The sequence below is a fragment of the Ascaphus truei genome, chromosome 8, assembly GCF_040206685.1.
Source record: "Ascaphus truei isolate aAscTru1 chromosome 8, aAscTru1.hap1, whole genome shotgun sequence".
In the NCBI taxonomy this organism is placed as follows: domain Eukaryota; kingdom Metazoa; phylum Chordata; class Amphibia; order Anura; family Ascaphidae; genus Ascaphus; species Ascaphus truei.
Genome location: NC_134490.1, coordinates 32551590 through 32568765, shown reverse-complemented (window position 1 = coordinate 32568765; position 17176 = coordinate 32551590). Strand labels below are relative to the sequence as shown.

The window sequence follows — 17176 nt, the reverse complement described above, 5'->3', positions numbered from 1 at the left end:
TGTGTATATGTCTCAGTGTGTGTGTATATGTCTGTGTGTGTGTATATGTCTATATGTGTATATGTCTATGTGTGTATATGTCTCAGTGTGTGTATATGTCTCAGTGTGTGTATATGTCTCAGTGTGTGTGTGTGTGTGTGTGTATGTCTCATTGTGTGTGTATGTCTCATTGTGTGTGTATGTCTCACTGTGTGTGTATGTCTCACTGTGTGTGTATGTCTCACTGTGTGTGTATGTCTCACTGTGTGTGTATGTCTCACTGTGTGTGTATGTCTCACTGTGTGTGTATGTCTCACTGTGTGTGTATGTCTCACTGTGTGTGTATGTCTCACTGTGTGTGTATGTCTCACTGTGTGTGTATGTCTCACTGTGTGTGTCTCATTGTGTGTGTGTGTCTCATTGTGTGTGTGTGTCTCATTGTGTGCGTGTCTCTGTGTGTGTATGTCTCAGTGTGTGTGTGTGTGTATGTCTCACTGTGTGTGTGTATGTCTCAGTGTGTGTGTGTGTGTGTATGTCTCAGTGTGTGTGTATGTCTCAGTGTGTGTGTGTATGTCTCAGTGTGTGTGTATGTTTCAGTGTGTGTGTATGTCTCAGTGTGTGTGTATGTCTCAGTGTGTGTATGTGTGTGTAGTGTGTGTAGTGTGTGTGTGTGTGTGTATATGCGTATGTCTCAGTGTGTGTGTGTGTGTGTGTGTGTATGTCTCAGTGTGTGTGTGTGTGTGTGTATGTCTCAGTGTGTGTATGCCTCACTGTGTGTGTGTGTGTCTATGTGTCCCAGTGTTTGTGTGTGTCTCAGTGTGTGAGTATATGTCTGTGTGTGTGTGTCTGTGTGTGTGTGTCTGTGTGTGTCTTGGTGTGTGTTAACACACATACAAAGAAGGATGGCATTGTAGTTAGGGGAGAGGGGGAAATCCAGACAGACTGCTTAATAACAGGTAGAAATAATGGTTAAAACCTCTGAGCTGAATTGTTATGTTAGTTAAAGGTTTAAAAAAGAAAAAAAAAAGAAAAAAAGTGGGACAATAAAACCACAATGTTGTCAACAATGAAACAAAGGGAAAAGCCCATCTCCGGAATATAGATAAAGTATATCACAAGAGTTACATTCAAAAATGTGCTCAGGGTAAATACGGCTGTTTGTCAAGTAAAGAGAGTGTGTATTCTCCAAATGTGACATGTGTTATGGAAAATCTGTCAAAATGGTAATGATAATGATATATTGAAATGTTCCAACAAATAAATATATTTAAAAAATAAATGGAAGGTGATGAGTGATACCCCCATTGGTAATTTGTATGAAAATGAGAAAGGGTTACTAAAAATAAAAAAACCACAATATCAATATAAATTAAATCAATTCAAATGCATATATGCGTGCATGTAAAAAACGTCTTATACAATGAATTCCAAGCCAAAATAAATTCTAATATTATAAACATATGCAAAAATAGTGCTTGTAATACGACAACAAACCATTGCAAGGCGAAGATGTGGACAATCATTTTCTATCATCGAGCATTTTTATGGAATTGTTCAGACCAAAGCAGTTGCAATAAGGGCTCCATTATACCAAATGCCGCCGAGCTGCATAGTGATTATACCAGGGAGCCGGTGGAGAGGAGGAAAGGAGGCGTGGCTGTGAGCGGTTCGCCCTCATTGGCTGGAACTGCTCACATGACGCTTCCGTCGCCAGCCAAGAACAAATCTGCAGATCGCGCCAGGAGACAGCTGCCCTGCAGCTCCACGCAGCGCGCACGCTGCAACAGGTATGTGCGCTGCTATTGTTTTTTTTAATGTTGTTTTTCAGGCGCGCCCTTTATAATCACGGCCTAAGTCTCCTGATACTATTTTGTGGTTACCATTGTTTTGGTGATTTGAGGAGTAGGTCACCAAAACAATGGTCACCACAAAATAGTATCAGGAGACTTATTGCAACGGCTTTGGGCTGACTAATTCCATCAAAATGCTCCATGATAGAAAATGGTTTCATAATATAATGAATAAATAGATATAAAATAACACTTCTATACACAAAAAAAAAAAAACACACACACACACATATATGACCTGGTGGTTTATGAGATAGAAAATGTCACTTGATTGGATTGAAACCGTTGTCAATGAGGCACAAGGAAGCCCTTGGACAAGGTCATCGAAGGCAATGTTCCCCGCAAAAACTAATTGGTTGAATAGATTGTGCCGAAAAAGATATAGTTCTGTTGATAATGATATCGTCTCTTATACAACAAATACATGGAGTTTTGAGATAAGGAGAAATAGAAACGCTCTTTGGTTGTAACACGGCCTTCCTGTTATTTGATACTCTGGGGTTCCCAGGTTCAATTTTGAAGAGAGGAGGGCTAATATAGCTCTATACTGAGACACCGAAGCTCATGTGGCATCGTTCAGTATAGAAGCACACACAGTATTGCTATTGTATATAAAGCACAGTTTGGTTGTTCGATAAAACAATTCTCAAAACATTTCTTCGAGTGCCAAAAAACATCACCACAAAAGAGCGATTCTAGCTTTTCTGCCTCAAAATTCAAAGAAATGTTTTTATTTTCATTATTAAAGATAATGTTTATGTTTATATTTATACACACACTCTACATATATACACAAGATAAGCCCCTCCAGGCGGACGCTTGCCAGCTCTTCTTTGGTGAGATTACCTCTTAGAGAGGCGGATACTTACGCTTCTTTATAATGCAGCATGAACCCCAGCAGGTCCCTGAAGTCTGGGGGCCAGTACGCGTCCCATTTTAACAGGACCTTATCGTACGACGTCTTTATATAGTTGAAGTTCAGAAGGTCGTCCTCACCTGTAGGGGAAACCGCCACAATCAGTGGGAGCAGGGGAAGGATTAGGACTGTGAGCTCTGCAGGTCAAGGACACTCGCCTATCTGTGTTAAATTACCTCTGTACTGTATCATCACACCCCTCTGTATTTGAATTGTAAGCTCTGTGGGTCAGGAATCTCCCTGCCACTAGCTCAATTTGCTCCTATGTGAGGGCCCAGATCCCGCTACAGATTTATATACAGTAGGATCCCCCTCTTACACACATCAGCTGCCCCACTAGACCTCAATACGATGCCCCTCTTACATACATCAGCAGCCATCAAAGACTTCAATACAGGCATACCCCGCATTAACGTACGCAATGTGACCGGAGCATGTATGTAAACTGAAAATGTACTTAAAGTGAAGCACTACCTTTTCCCCACTTATCGATGCATGTACTGTACTGCAATCATCATATATGTGCAGAACTGATGTAAGTAACGCATGTGTAACAGGCTCTATAGTCTCCCCGCTTGCTCACAGCTTCGGTACAGGTAGGGAGACAGTATTGCTGTTCAGGACGTGCCGACAGGCGCATGCGTGAGCTGCCGTTTGCCTATTGAGCGAGATGTACTTACTCGCGAGTGTACTTAAAGTGAGTGTCCTTAAACCGGGGTATGCCTGTATTACCCCCACCCCTCAGATCTCAATAGGACCACCATCTCGCACACGACACCTGGATCTGTCTCTCAGCCAGTGGGATGAGAGCCCCTCAGTAAAAAAGTAGGGGGTTATGAGTAGGGCACTCACAGGACGCCTGGTCCCCATTGGTTTTGGCGCTTATGTCATTCCTGTCCTGCAGCCCCTTGGTCCCCGAGATCTCCTCCATGTGGTGGATCTCTGCCAGGCAGAGCCTTGGGTTGTAGTGGAAGAAGAGTTTGCCGTGAGTGATGCTCAGGTTGTGTTTGTTCCAGTCCCACAGCTGCCGCAGGTTGGCATTATCCAGAGCGTAGAAGGAGTAATTCCTGAGAATACACAGAGATCACATTACAGGGGCTGTCCCTGCTGGGACCAATGTGAACCAAGGACTGTGGCCTGCACTTCCCGGGGGAAGGGGGAAAGAGAGGGCGGGGAAGGGGGAAAAAGAGGGTGGGGAAGGGGGAAAGAGAGGAAGGGGGAAAGAGGGCGGGGAAGGGGGAAAGAGAGGGGGAAAGAGAGGGCAGGAAGAGCGGGGAGGGGGGAAGAAAGGGCTGTTAATCTGCATCACAGAACCAGGAGTGAGGATACAGAAAGTGGCAATGAAAAGGGAGGACAAAGAGAGCAGTTTTTAACATATCCCACTATGTGGAATCTCTACATATGAAGACATATTTTTGTGCACTTTACACACTGGGGCCACTGGCAAAACAAATGCTTTTCGGGGTCCAGTTTCAAAATAGATTCTTGGAAACCCGGCAAGTAAAAGTAGTTTAATATATATATTTTAAACGTTTAACATTTCTATGGTAAACACACGTTTGGGCAACTTTTTACCATCTTTATCTAATGCAGGGTTGGTCAACGCCAGTCCTCAAGAGCCACCAATAGGTCAGGTTTTAAGGATATCCCTGCTTCAGCACAGGTGGCTCAATTAGTGGCTCAGTCGTTGACTGAAGCAGGGATATCCTTAAAACCTGACCTGTTGGTTGCCCTTGAGGAGTGAAGTTGACCACTCCTGATGTAATGCTATACTGTACAAAGAAACAAACCTGTGCCGGTATAAATTGTTCACAGTAAGGTAACACCCTAATCAAAAATATATCCAATAATTGAGAATATAGATGTGGTGTTCCTCCGAGGTATAAGATATGCATCATCAAACAAGAGAACCAGAAATTGGACTGAAACACACTAATACTGTGTCAGTGTTCCAAGGTGGCCTTAGACTCCAAGGAACACCGACAGGGACTCGAGTGTCTATGGCTGTGACTACATTATAGGGCTCCATTTTGTAAGAGAAGACATTATGCGGGTTGATGCTGGTTTGTAGCGCTGATGTTTGTTTTTAAGTGATTTTAACAGTTTCGACTTTTGTTATTGTACTTTGCTATGAAATAAATGATTTGATATTTTTCGATACATACCCTCGAGTGCCTTCATTAGTGAGGTTTCAGTCCAACCTCTTGGTGATAACTCTTCACTTTTTAAATGAATCATATACAGTACATCTTTATCCAATGTCTTATGAAGGGGTAAGAAAGTTGCAGGTGAGCGGTTTAACATGACACCACACCTTTGGTTCATTTTGGTCTCCGGAGCTGAAGTGTTAATTTCACCTCTGGGATCCCCTGCTTCCTGAGGTACTTACCTCCGTAAGGGGTGTCGGTATCTCTCTCCAGCTTAAAGCCTCTCACACGGGTCAATAGAAAGCCACAAGGGATGACGTCACGGTTTCCTATTGGCCCGCGTGACGTGGGATATTTAAACGCCATATTGTTAGGCACACAATCTCTCTGGCTGCAGATACCGGCACCCCCCCCCAAGGTAACTATCTCTGAAAGCAGGGCGTACCCCGAGCTGAAATTAACACCATTCACCTCCTGAGACCCTCTGCTTCCAACCTGTAATAAAAAATAAAATTGTGCAGTTCTACATGTTTTGCTGCTTTAAGTGGACTGCGTCTTAAACCCAATGGTCAGCTCAGCTTATTTCCTCACCCGGGCTCCAGCACCTCGCCTTTGATTAAATGCAGCTTGCGGAAAAACGACAGAGACACCAATGCGTACGAGCGGCGGATTTTAAGGTATCCCGTGATCTCCTCGATTAGACCCAGGTTTGCTTCCAGCTCCACTGCAATGTTATCTGGGGAAGAAAAGAAAATTGACATTTTTAATCTGAAAAAGAATAGGCTCAGAAATAGTTTTAAATAACTATATTTAGCATGAAAATAAAAAAATGGACCAACATTTCAGTCCCTTTATGGGACCGTCTTCAGGATTGGTTCAGGGACCATAAAGGGGACCGACACATTGATCCATTTTTTTCATGCTAAATATAGTTATTTAAAACGTATTTATTAGCCTATCCTCTTTCCTTGCGAAACATTATACACCCTTGTGCTTGGAGGGTGGTTTATGTACACATAGTAATATACCATTTTCGTTTTTTTTTTTAATGGGCATTCTTTTTCATATTTTCACTACATTTTGTGATCTAACATCCTGCCAGGGACTGGAAATATTCCCCTTATTATTGAATATATAACAAAACGGAGAAACAGAGAATGAGGGACGATAAGAGGCACTTGGCCCCACACAATCTGCCTGTGTTGTGAGACCCCTGGCCCTATAAAATCCTTTCCTGTCCTTCATATTCCGAGCAGCTGTGTGTCAAAATGACATGATGTCCTCTCTTTCCATTAATGGTGTGTGGCTACCGTGACATATTGGTCCATATTCACTAAGTAGTGCTATTCCATATGGCCTGTGCACTTGGGCTATAAGATGTCTCTTGGTTGAGGACGATATCTTAGGGACTAGCCCAATTTCTTAAATATGGACTGTTTTGTGAAGGGGTTTACACAATTGTCCTCAATCCTTTTACACCCCCAAAATGTTTGGATTTTGGTACTCACTCCCTCCACGGATGTTGATGATCAGGCTCCCGTTCACCACGGTGCACCCCCTCATCTCCTGGGCGGACGTCACAGAATCAATTGTCTTGGCTTGCTGGTAAAAGTTGCAGACCTTGGGGCAGGGTCCAGCGCAGGGGGAGCAGGTCAGGCTGCAGGGGGAGGGATGAAGAGAGAGGTTTATAGTATCCCCAGTGGTGCTGCAGGGGGCATTACCAGAAGTGACCTAAAGACTCATAGAAGACAATCCAACATTTCTCACATACAAATAGGTACCACTCTAGTTTCTGGATTTGGTTTGGATAGAGCCACTTCGAATCTATTCTTATGAAAGTCTCCCAACCTATGAGGCATCCCACACACACAAAAACGTTGTTCAATAGGTTGGTCTTACAGGACCAAAAACCATGTAGTCCATCTGCTTATTCGGTACAATTGGGGGGTTTGTCACAGTACATTATCAAAACCGACCCACGGACTCACAGTACATTATCAGAAGGGACCCCCGTCTCCTAGAGGCGCACACACACACACAAATACTCACGTGGTGGTGTTGGTGATGTATCCGGAGGGGCACTCTGGCATGCACTCTCCTTTGTGGATGACGTATTGGGGGCACGCGGTGTCCCGGGAGTTCTTGCACTTGTTGTGCAGCTCCTGGCAGAAGCTGAAGTTCACGCAGCGCCAGCCTTGGAACCTGTAGGACCCCCGTGGGCACGACTCCACGCACATCCCGTTGTACTCGAAATTGCGGCACGCCGTGCACTTGGCCGGGTTATTGGATTCCTGGCAGCTGCCCAGGCACTCGCTGTGACAGCACTGGCTGTCCGCGGTGCACCCGCGCCACTTGCAGTCCGCAGGGCACACTACGCCGACAGATGGGGGGGGAGGGGTAAGTGGCAAAGAGAAGAGGACAGATGTTTAGTCTCCACAAAAATGGCATGCTCTAAGCCCTAATGTCTAGGACAGGTGTAGCCAACGCCAGTCCTCAAGGGCCACCAACAGGTCAGGTTTTCAGGATATACATACTTCAGCACAGGTGGCTCAATCAGTGGCTCAGTCTTCCACTGATTGCGCCACCTGAGCTGAAGCAGGGATATCCTGAAAATCTGACCTGTTGGTGGCCTCTTGACGACTGGAGTTGCCCACCCCTGCAGTAGGATGCTGCTGTCTGCAAAGAACAATTTTTTCTATTTAACCCCTTCGCTGCTAATTCATCAACTGTCCCCCTGGGAATCGCACAAATAAAATAAGAATAACAAGTAGTGGTACTGTATGCTGTAGTGTAAATAAAGGGCTTTTGTTTGTGAAATGTTTATACTTTCAGTTAACCCCTTTCGCTGCCAGAAGTGTCATCACCGCGTTGCGCTCCTCAGCCCCCCTGGCAGCAGAGGGGTTAATGTCACCTATACACATTACTGTACTTGTTAGTATTTGAAAAGCTAGAATCGGGGTGGGTGGGTGTGTATTCTAGTCCTATAGTTTAGCATTACTATTAGGGTCAGAAAACTTTATGGAAGAAAAGGCATGCACTAAAACAGACTCCAGTTTGGGGTGAATTGCAGAAATAGCAACAAATCCGTGAGATCTGGGTATCTGGTGGCATTTTAATGGATAAATATGTATTTTTTCATTTTATTTTTATCCCCAGTAAGAGACACGGATGCTAAAAATCAGTGATACTGAATCCCAATTAGCGAGCCTCGCACAGAAGAGCTGAAATTACTGGTAAGGGATCACATGAAGTCACAGGATTTAAGCCAATTAACTGAAATTGACCCAAATATAGATATTTATCGTTAAACAAGAACAAGTAATAAAGAGCGTGATAGACATACATACATACATACCTGCTGAATACACTAAAAACCAAACAGAAAGGTGTCTATTTCAATATCTTTATCAAAAATAAATGAAATCTGGAGGTTTGCAATGATACATGGCAGTAGTACTCTATCCCATCATGCAGCACTACTGGGATTATTTCTAACCTCTGCAAATACGAGCCAAACATTTGCCTCTTTCTGTGCTTTAACTTGGCTCACAGAGGGAAAGATGATGGAATAATTACACCGCCTCGTCTCATTAAGAAAAAAACCCACAGGTTAATCCCATCCCTTTGCGTCAGGGCTGTCAACAGGGTGGCCTGAAAAAACTGAGAGAGGGGGGAACGAGAAAGAGAGAGAGGGAACGAACGAGAGAGGGAACGAACGAGAGAGACGGAACGAGAGAGAGAACGAGAGAGAGAGAGAAAGATAAATATATAGAGAGAAAGAGAAGACCCCAGTTTAAAGACTCAGAAAAACAGGTTCTACTTCAGCTGCTTCCAACACACGAGGACTGATTGGTTCACCCATTCTAAACTGCTCAGAAGCGCCAAACCCAATTTCACCCTTGTATTTATTCCATACTAGCTGATATACCCGGCGTTGCCCAGGATGTAATGTTCCCGCTCCTCTCTCTTCCCCCCCCCCCCTCCCTCTCTCCTCTCCCCCCCTCTCCGCTCCCTCTCTCTTCCCCTGTCTCCCCCCTCCCTCACTCTTCCCCCCTCTCTCTTCCCCTGTCTCCCCACTCCCTCTCTCTCTCTTCCCCTGTCTCCCCCCTCCCTCTCTCTTCCCCCGTCTCCCCCCTCCCTCTCTCTTCCCCTGTCTCCCACCTCCCGCTCTCTTCCCCTGTCTCCCCCCTCCCTCTCTTCCCCTGTCTCCCACCTCCCTCTCTCTTCCCGTCTCCCCCCCTCCATCTCTCTCTTCCCGTCTCTCCCTCTCTCTCTTCCCGTCTCCCCCCTCCCTCTCGCTCTGTTCCCCTGTCTCCCCCCTCTCTGTTTTTCCCCCGTTCATCAATCCGATCCCCCACCTTTACAGGTCCGGTTCCTCCCCCCCATTTACAGCTCCGTCCCCCGCCCCCCCCTTTACAGCTTCATGCAGTGTGTGTGTGTGTCAGTGTGCGGGTCAGGCAGTGTGTGTGCGCATCACTCAGTGTGTGTGCGCTTCAGTCAGTGTGTGTGTGTGTGTGTGCGCGCGTCAGTCAGTATGTGTGTGTGGGCGTCAGTCAGTCAGTGCCCCCCCCTTCCCTGGCGCTCCCGGTGGTAAAACAGGGCCCTGGGAGAAGAGCCGAGTGGGCAGGCGGGAGGTGGCAGCGTGTGAGAGGCGGCGGCGGCGGCGACTCGGCGTGAGTGCATTGGGCGGGAGGCGGCGTGTCGAGAGGTGAGGTGGAGGAGGCTTGCTTTTGGTGTGACTGAGGGGGGGGTTTGAGGTGAGGAGGTGCCGAGGAGCGGGCGCTGATGCCCGTGGGTAGCGGTACTGGCGGCGCCAGGGACGCTTGGGTTTGCTGTGAGGGGGGGGGAAGAGGTGAGGCGGCGGCGGGTGAGTTCATAGAACCACGCAGACCAATGAGAGGCGTGCGGGGGCGGGCCACGGACCAATCTGATTGGCCAGATGGTGAGTGACAGACCAACTGACCAATCAGATTGCCCATAGCACAGCAAATATACAACGTTTTCAAAACTATATATATATATAGAAGATAGAAGATATAGATATAGATTTAGGATCCTCTTGTGTCTGTCCTAAACATCTTGCTGTATTAGTCTCCACCACCTTCGATGGGAGGCCATATATCCACTGCCATCCCTCCCTCCAGCTGCAGAGCATGACCTCTTAGTCTGGCATGCTTCTTTGCAAGGAAAATGATTCCATCTTGCACTTTTTTGGCATCCTCAATATTTCCATCAATCCCCCTTTACTTTCTCTCACATTCCCTCTGTACACGTGAAGAGGAGACCTGTGAGGTTGGAAAGTTCTGTACACTTGAAGAAGAGACCTGTGAGGTTTGGAACTCTCAGTACACACCATTTGAACCGTACAAAGCTCACACTAAAGTCCTTTTAAAGGCATCCCAACTTACAACAAACCAGCACTTCCCCAGGAACGGCACGGCTACTAGCGCTGCAATATAAATGCAATAGATGCCACTGGACACAACCAGGAAATATGCAGAAGCTTACGTATGATGCAGCGTTATATACATTCCAAAAATTGGGCCAATTCTGGAGAAATATGACGTGTGGGATTAATGCCTGCGCAATGCGTTTGAGGTGCACTCTGGGTGTGAAGGGGTGTTAAATGGGTCACTTGTTTTTCTCAGGCAGCTCCGCTGATAATGAATCATTTTATCACGTGCCGCACACCCAGTGACCCTATAAATCTGTTATTGATTAGCTGCCCCCACACTTAATCTGTGCCCGGGAGTCAGGAGATTCTCTCACCCTCACTCCTGAGGAATTAAACATTACCGAACATATATACTAGGCCTCTAATAGTGACCCTGGGACTGTCCGGAGTTGTGTGAGGCTCCGACATTTATGCGTGTCATGTTGCTCCACAGATGAGTGCAGTGTTTCACACGTAGAGACAAATATATAACGCTTCATACTGCTTAAAATCTGTATCAATGTATCAGAGAGCTCTGTGTCCATTTTGCTCCATTTGTGCCTGTTTGTAATTTGGGGAGTGGCGAGGACAGTGTTGTTCAAAGATGGTAGAAAGATCACTGTAGGCTTTCTACAGCTGAGGACACAGACTGTTCCATAGACTGACACACAGACAGATATACGGAGTGATATAGCCAGACACAGACAGATATACGGAGTGATATAGTCAGACACAGACAGATATACGGAGTGATATAGCCAGACACAGACAGATATACGGAGTGATATAGTCAGACACAGACAGATATACGGAGTGATATAGCCAGACACAGACAGATATACGGAGTGATATAGCCAGACACACAGACAGATATACGGAGTGATATAGCCAGACACACAGACAGATATACGGAGTAATATAGCCAGACACACAGACAGATATACTGAGTAATATAGCCAGACACACAGACAGATATAGGGAGTAATGTAGCCAGACACAGACAGATATACGGAGTAATATAGCCAGACACACAGACAGATATACGGAGTAATATAGCCAGACACACAGACAGATATAGGGAGTAATGTAGCGACACACAGACAGATATAGGGAGTAATATAGCCAGACGCACAGATGTATATAGGGAGTAATATAGCCAGATGCACAGATGTATATAGGGAGTAATATAGCCAGACGCACAGATGTATATAGGGAGTAATATAGTCAGACGCACAGACAGATATAGGGAGTAATATAGCCAGACGCACAGATGTATATAGGGAGTAATATAGCCAGATGCACAGATGTATACAGGGAGTAATATAGCCAGACGCACAGACAGATATAGGGAGTAATATAGCCAGACGCACAGACAGATATAGGGAGTGATTTAGCCAGACGCACAGATGGATATAGGGAGTAATATAGCCAGACGCACAGATGTATATAGGGAGTAATATAGCCAGACGCACAGACAGATATAGGGAGTAATATAGCCAGATGCACAGACAGATATAGGGAGTGAATTTAGCCAGACGCACAGATGGATATAGGGAGTAATATAGTCAGACGCACAGATGGATATACGGAGTAATATAGCCAGACGCACAGACAGATATAGGGAGTAATATAGCCAGATGCACAGATGTATATAGGGAGTAATATAGCCAGACGCACAGATGGACATAGGGAGTAATATAGTCAGACGCACAGATGGATATAGGGAGTAATATAGCCAGACACACAGACAGATATAGGGAGTAATATAGCCAGACGCACAGATGTATATAGGGAGTAATATAGCCAGACGCACAGACAGATATAGGGAGTAATATAGCCAGACGCACAGACAGATATAGGGAGTGATTTAGCCAGACGCACAGATGGATATAGGGAGTAATATAGTCAGACGCACAGATGGATATAGGGAGTAATATAGCCAGACGCACAGACAGATATACGGAGTAATATAGCCAGACGCACAGATGTCTATAGGGAGTAATATAGCCAGACGCACAGACAGATATAGGGAGTAATATAGCCAGATGCACAGATGTATATAGGGAGTAATATAGTCAGACGCACAGATGGATATAGGGAGTAATATAGCCTGACGCACAGATGTATATAGGGAGTAATATAGCCAGACGCACAGACAGATACGGGGAGTAATATAGCCAGACGCACACACACTATGACAGAGCGAGTATACACATAGAGGAATCCCTTCCAGCTCCTGACTTACTCCACGCCACGAATCAGCAGCTGCCCAAGCGCCGCCCTCACACTTAGCCAATCCCATCGCTGCTCAGGGCAGACAGACCTGGGAACGGCCCTTTCCCCCCCTTCCTCTCGGTGCAACGGCAGAAAAGCAACTACGCGATTAACCCCTTCCGTGCTGAGGTGGCCAGACCCAGCCGGGGGGATTACTTAGAAATCCCACTGGGGTATTTGCACCCTTTACCAGTCACCTGTAGTACTGTATGTAGGAAGGGTTTATATTCTAACCCTGTAGTGTTTTTCCCATGCCCTATTTCTCAACCTTTTCTGCGCCGAGGTTACAGCAAATACACGCACACCCCAATAGGAGGAGCTATAGGGAGGGGTTATATGGAGCAATAGGAGGAGCTATAGGGAGGGGTTATATGGAGCAATAGGAGGAGTTATAGGGAGCGGTTATATGGAGCAATAGGAGGAGTTATAGGGCGCGGTTATATGGAGCAATAGGAGGAGCTATAGGGAGGGGTTATATGGAGCAATAGGAGGAGTTATAGGGAGCGGTTATATGGAGCAATAGGAGGAGCTATAGGGAGAGGTTATATGGAGCAATAGGAGGAGTTATAGGGAGCGGTTATATGGAGCAATAGGAGGAGCTATAGGGAGAGGTTATATGGAGCAATAGGAGGAGTTATAGGGAGCGGTTATATGGAGCAATAGGAGTTATAGGGAGCAGTTATATGGAGCAGTTATATGGAGCAATAGGAGGAGTTATAGGGAGCGGTTATATGGAGCAATAGGAGTTATAGGGAGCAGTTATATGGAGCAGTTATATGGAGCAATAGGAGGAGTTATAGGGAGCGGTTATATGGAGCAATAGGAGTTATAGGGAGCTGTTATATGGAGCAATAGGAGGAGTTATAAAAAGTGTAGTTTTAAAAACAATTTTATAACTCAGTGCTGATTACTGCAGTATCTTCTGTAAATTTGTACAGTATTTATGGTCTACCTCTGAATTTAAACAGCTACTAAACAGAACCTTACACCACCAGTAATAATGATAGAGACGGTGTTACAGTGCTTTGCGCTCTTAAGTCACATTTCATAGTCCGGAACCGAATATTCACCCCACTGCTGAAAATAAAAATGCAACACTGTATAACAATGCTGAATACATCTGCATGACATACGAAATATGCCAGAGCGTGGGTTTCTCTGCTCTCAGTTTGGAGGAAAGATTCCTTGAAAACAGGAACAACAACAGAAGTTCAAAATGAGCTGACAGAGAGAGCCAAGATGTGCCGCTGTAAGAAACGCAGGGGGGAGGGGGGAAATCGCCTTCTCCCTATATTGCAGTAATAGGAATTGTTGCTAAATATCATCTTTTTTCTCCATGTTATTAGTACACTATCCCCGTTTCTTTACACAAATGAAAAATGGGTGAGAGCAAAGCCAGAGGTTTAGGCTGAGTCCATGGTGACTGCAGCCGTACGGAGGCGCGCTGAGGCCGAGGGAAAGCGGGTGCTTTTCCTGGCCTTAGTTCCCGCGCCGTCCGGGGCCGTGTCAGGGGGCGGACAAGTGACGTCACGGAGCTGATTCGCCCTCACTGGCGAACCGCTCACGTGACCGGCTCTGCGCTCCCGTGAGCGCTCAAACTAAAAAAAAATTAGCAGCTACGCCTGCGCGAGCCCCTGCTAAAGCCGATCTCATTGCGGTTGCAGGAGCTCACTGCCAAGCGTCAGCGCGCCTCAGCGCCTAAGCGCTGACCCTGGACTCCGCCTTAGGCCTGGGACATGGTGCAGCAGGCCGTGCTGAGCCGTGCTGAGCCGTGCTGAGCAGATGCACTTACCCCCTGCCTCTGTGATCAGCGCGGCTTTAGGAGCCGCTTCCGCATGCGTGCGGAAATGCAGGAGACAGGCAAGTTTAAATTTTGCTGCTGAGGGAAGCGGAGGGCCCGTCACGTGACTGCCAAAAGCCAATGGCAGTCCGTGACGTCGGCGCCGTGGCGCATTAGCCCCGCCTCCCACGCAGCATTTACAAGCGCGCACGCCGACGCTCATGCAGGGACACTAAAAAGTTCCTGCTTGAGCAGGAGAGCATGAGCGTCCGCGCTGCTCAGCGCACTTCTTCTCACCATGTCCGAGGCCTTAGAGGCAGTGTCACGAGCGGCTAACCCCGCTTAGCTGAAGAGGGGGCCTGGGAGGCACAAGGAAACCAAGAGATCACCCCCTCCCTATACGCATCATCGGGTAATGCAGGGGGGCTCAACTCCAGTCCTCAGGCCACTCCCCCCCCCCCCCACACCCAACAGGTAGCTCCATCAGAGTCAAAGACTGAGCCTCTGATTGAGTCACCAGTGCTGAAGCAGGGACTGATTGAGCCATATGTTCTGAAGCAGGGACTAATTGAGCCATCAGTGCTGAAGCTGGGATACCCTAAAAACCTGACCTGTTGGGGGGGCTTGAGGACTAGAGTTGACCACCCCTGGTCTAATGAGACCTTAGTGGGGTCACTCTGGTGCACACATCTGGTGCCCACCCACAGTTTCATGGAATCACACGTTTAAAAGGCCAGGATAACACACACAGCTAACCGCTGGAGATCACATTTCTTTTTTTTGTTTTTTAATCGGGACCACCCTCTTTAAAAGTCGCAATCACATTCTCGCACACATCAGTTGCCCCCATATATTTAATGCGATCACCTTGTTACACGCTTCACTTGCCCTGTAAAATGTAACAACGGTTGCTCTCTTAAAGGGGCAGTCCCACGTAGCGGGTCAGACAATGGAAATATTAAAGCGTCTCACGTGTAATTGGCTCTTTAGTAAGATTCGATCCCCCTTCAAGTAATGGTTTAAGTAATGGTTTTAATAATAATAATAATAATAATAATAATGACTATTTCATATAGCACTTTCTCTCCCAACGGGACTCAAAGCGCGTCACAATTACAGTATAGAGCGCGGTACGCAGCACATAGGATTATTACAGGCACAGTCCCTGCCCAGATGAGTTTATAATCTATCATTTTGGTGCCGGAGGCACAGGAAGATAAAGTGACTTACCCAAAGTCACAAGGAGCCGACACCGGGAATTGAACCAGGCTCCCCCAATTCAAACGCAGTGTCGTTGTTTGACCCATTTGTATATTGTAATACATTTATGTTTTCTCCGTTTTTACGGGGAACACTGGATTCTGCGAATCAGCTACATCTGTCCACCTCCAATGATGGCTTCGTAATTATAGATAGCAAATATCGAACCAAAGTCCAGAAAACCAATTCAAGGTGTTCAGAAACTTTCAGCCCATCTGTTTTGATAGTAGTATGTGATAATAATCTCACTCAAAGTTTAGTGGACAAATAAGATTAATGTTTTTTTTCGCCAAATGGGGGTTTATGGATAATAGGGACAGATGTAGCCTGTTAGACCAGTCTGACCTGTTCTCCACCCCACTTACACGGAGAAAGCGATTGCTAAGCGCGAAACGCATCAGAGTTATCTGCTGCCCACCCATCCCTGTCACAATAAAATGTTTTTAATTTGCTTGATGTGCCGAGCTCCATTTTTCCTGTTCCAGATGCTGTGCACGGCTGATGCTAACCTGCGATTCACACGAATGGCTTCGTAATTACTTTGCACACAACACCGCAAAAACAACAACAACTTATCTGCACATTTGAAGACTGATAACAGTCTGATCATCAAACGAGATTATATAAAGATGGCAAAACCTCTCTAACGATTGTTGTTTAATGTGGAAATGTTTAGGGAAATGATTTACAAATACAGATGCAGCAAGACTTTCCTTCCCCAGAACCGTGGCTGCCACATTAAATGGAGAACTTCATTATGAACAAGTGAGTAGAGCTCTAGTTTGTATCTCTGTCTTAGAGGAGACCTGTACTTGGAGCAGAATTGTTTGACTATGTTGTGTTGGCTGCACAGGCAGGATTCTACTCGCTAGAAACGGTTATCCCGCACTTCGGAATTATAACAAAAAAAGCGAAACGCTGTCCCTCTGCGGACGGTAAACGCAGAGGTTCGATTCCCCTCTATCGGACGCTACTTTATTATAACATCTTTTTAAAAGGTGTCGATCAGCTGCATGTAACCTATGTCACTTAGTTCACTTAAGTTAGACGGACCCATTAACAAGACAAGATGACGCCCTGATTTATTCATAGGTTCAGTCCATTAACAAAATCAGAAAACCAATGGGGGATTGGTAGAACGGAAGTGGATTCCTCTTATCTGCAGGTAACATCCTTTCCTCCTGGGTCCATCATGTTCCAGATGGGAGTCACTTGTTTAGCTACTCAAACTTCCTGTCCCTTCCTCTCTCAGAACATGGGTCACCGGAGTCAGTGACGTCCCCATCATCGCCACGGCAACAGGCCATGAAGTCACATGGGGCCAGATGAGGGGGAAAAAAACGTGGCCAGGGATAGAAGAACATGGCCCCCGACATTTCTATATCAGATCAAAGATTCCACCGCGGACGGACCCTAAAGATGAGTACGGTTAAAAAAAAAAAAAAAAATTACAAATAGATAGAGCTTGATAAAATTTTAATTGGACACGTAAACTTACAGTGACATGCACTTATTTTTATCGCCTTCCGTATTCAA

At 46.0% G+C, this 17176-nt stretch overlaps 1 protein-coding gene across 1 annotated transcript in view; it reads right to left on the bottom strand.

Moving 5' to 3' along the window:
* Positions 1-17176, bottom strand: part of INSR (insulin receptor) — a 129837-nt gene that overhangs the window by 37886 nt on the left and 74775 nt on the right. Inside the window, exons 3-7 of the mRNA XM_075611227.1 lie at positions 6942-7263; positions 6401-6549; positions 5484-5628; positions 3598-3812; positions 2699-2825 (exon numbers count right to left, since the gene is read on the bottom strand). Coding sequence (XP_075467342.1) covers positions 2699-2825; positions 3598-3812; positions 5484-5628; positions 6401-6549; positions 6942-7263 — 958 coding nt within the window. The remainder of the gene's footprint in view (positions 1-2698; positions 2826-3597; positions 3813-5483; positions 5629-6400; positions 6550-6941; positions 7264-17176) is intronic.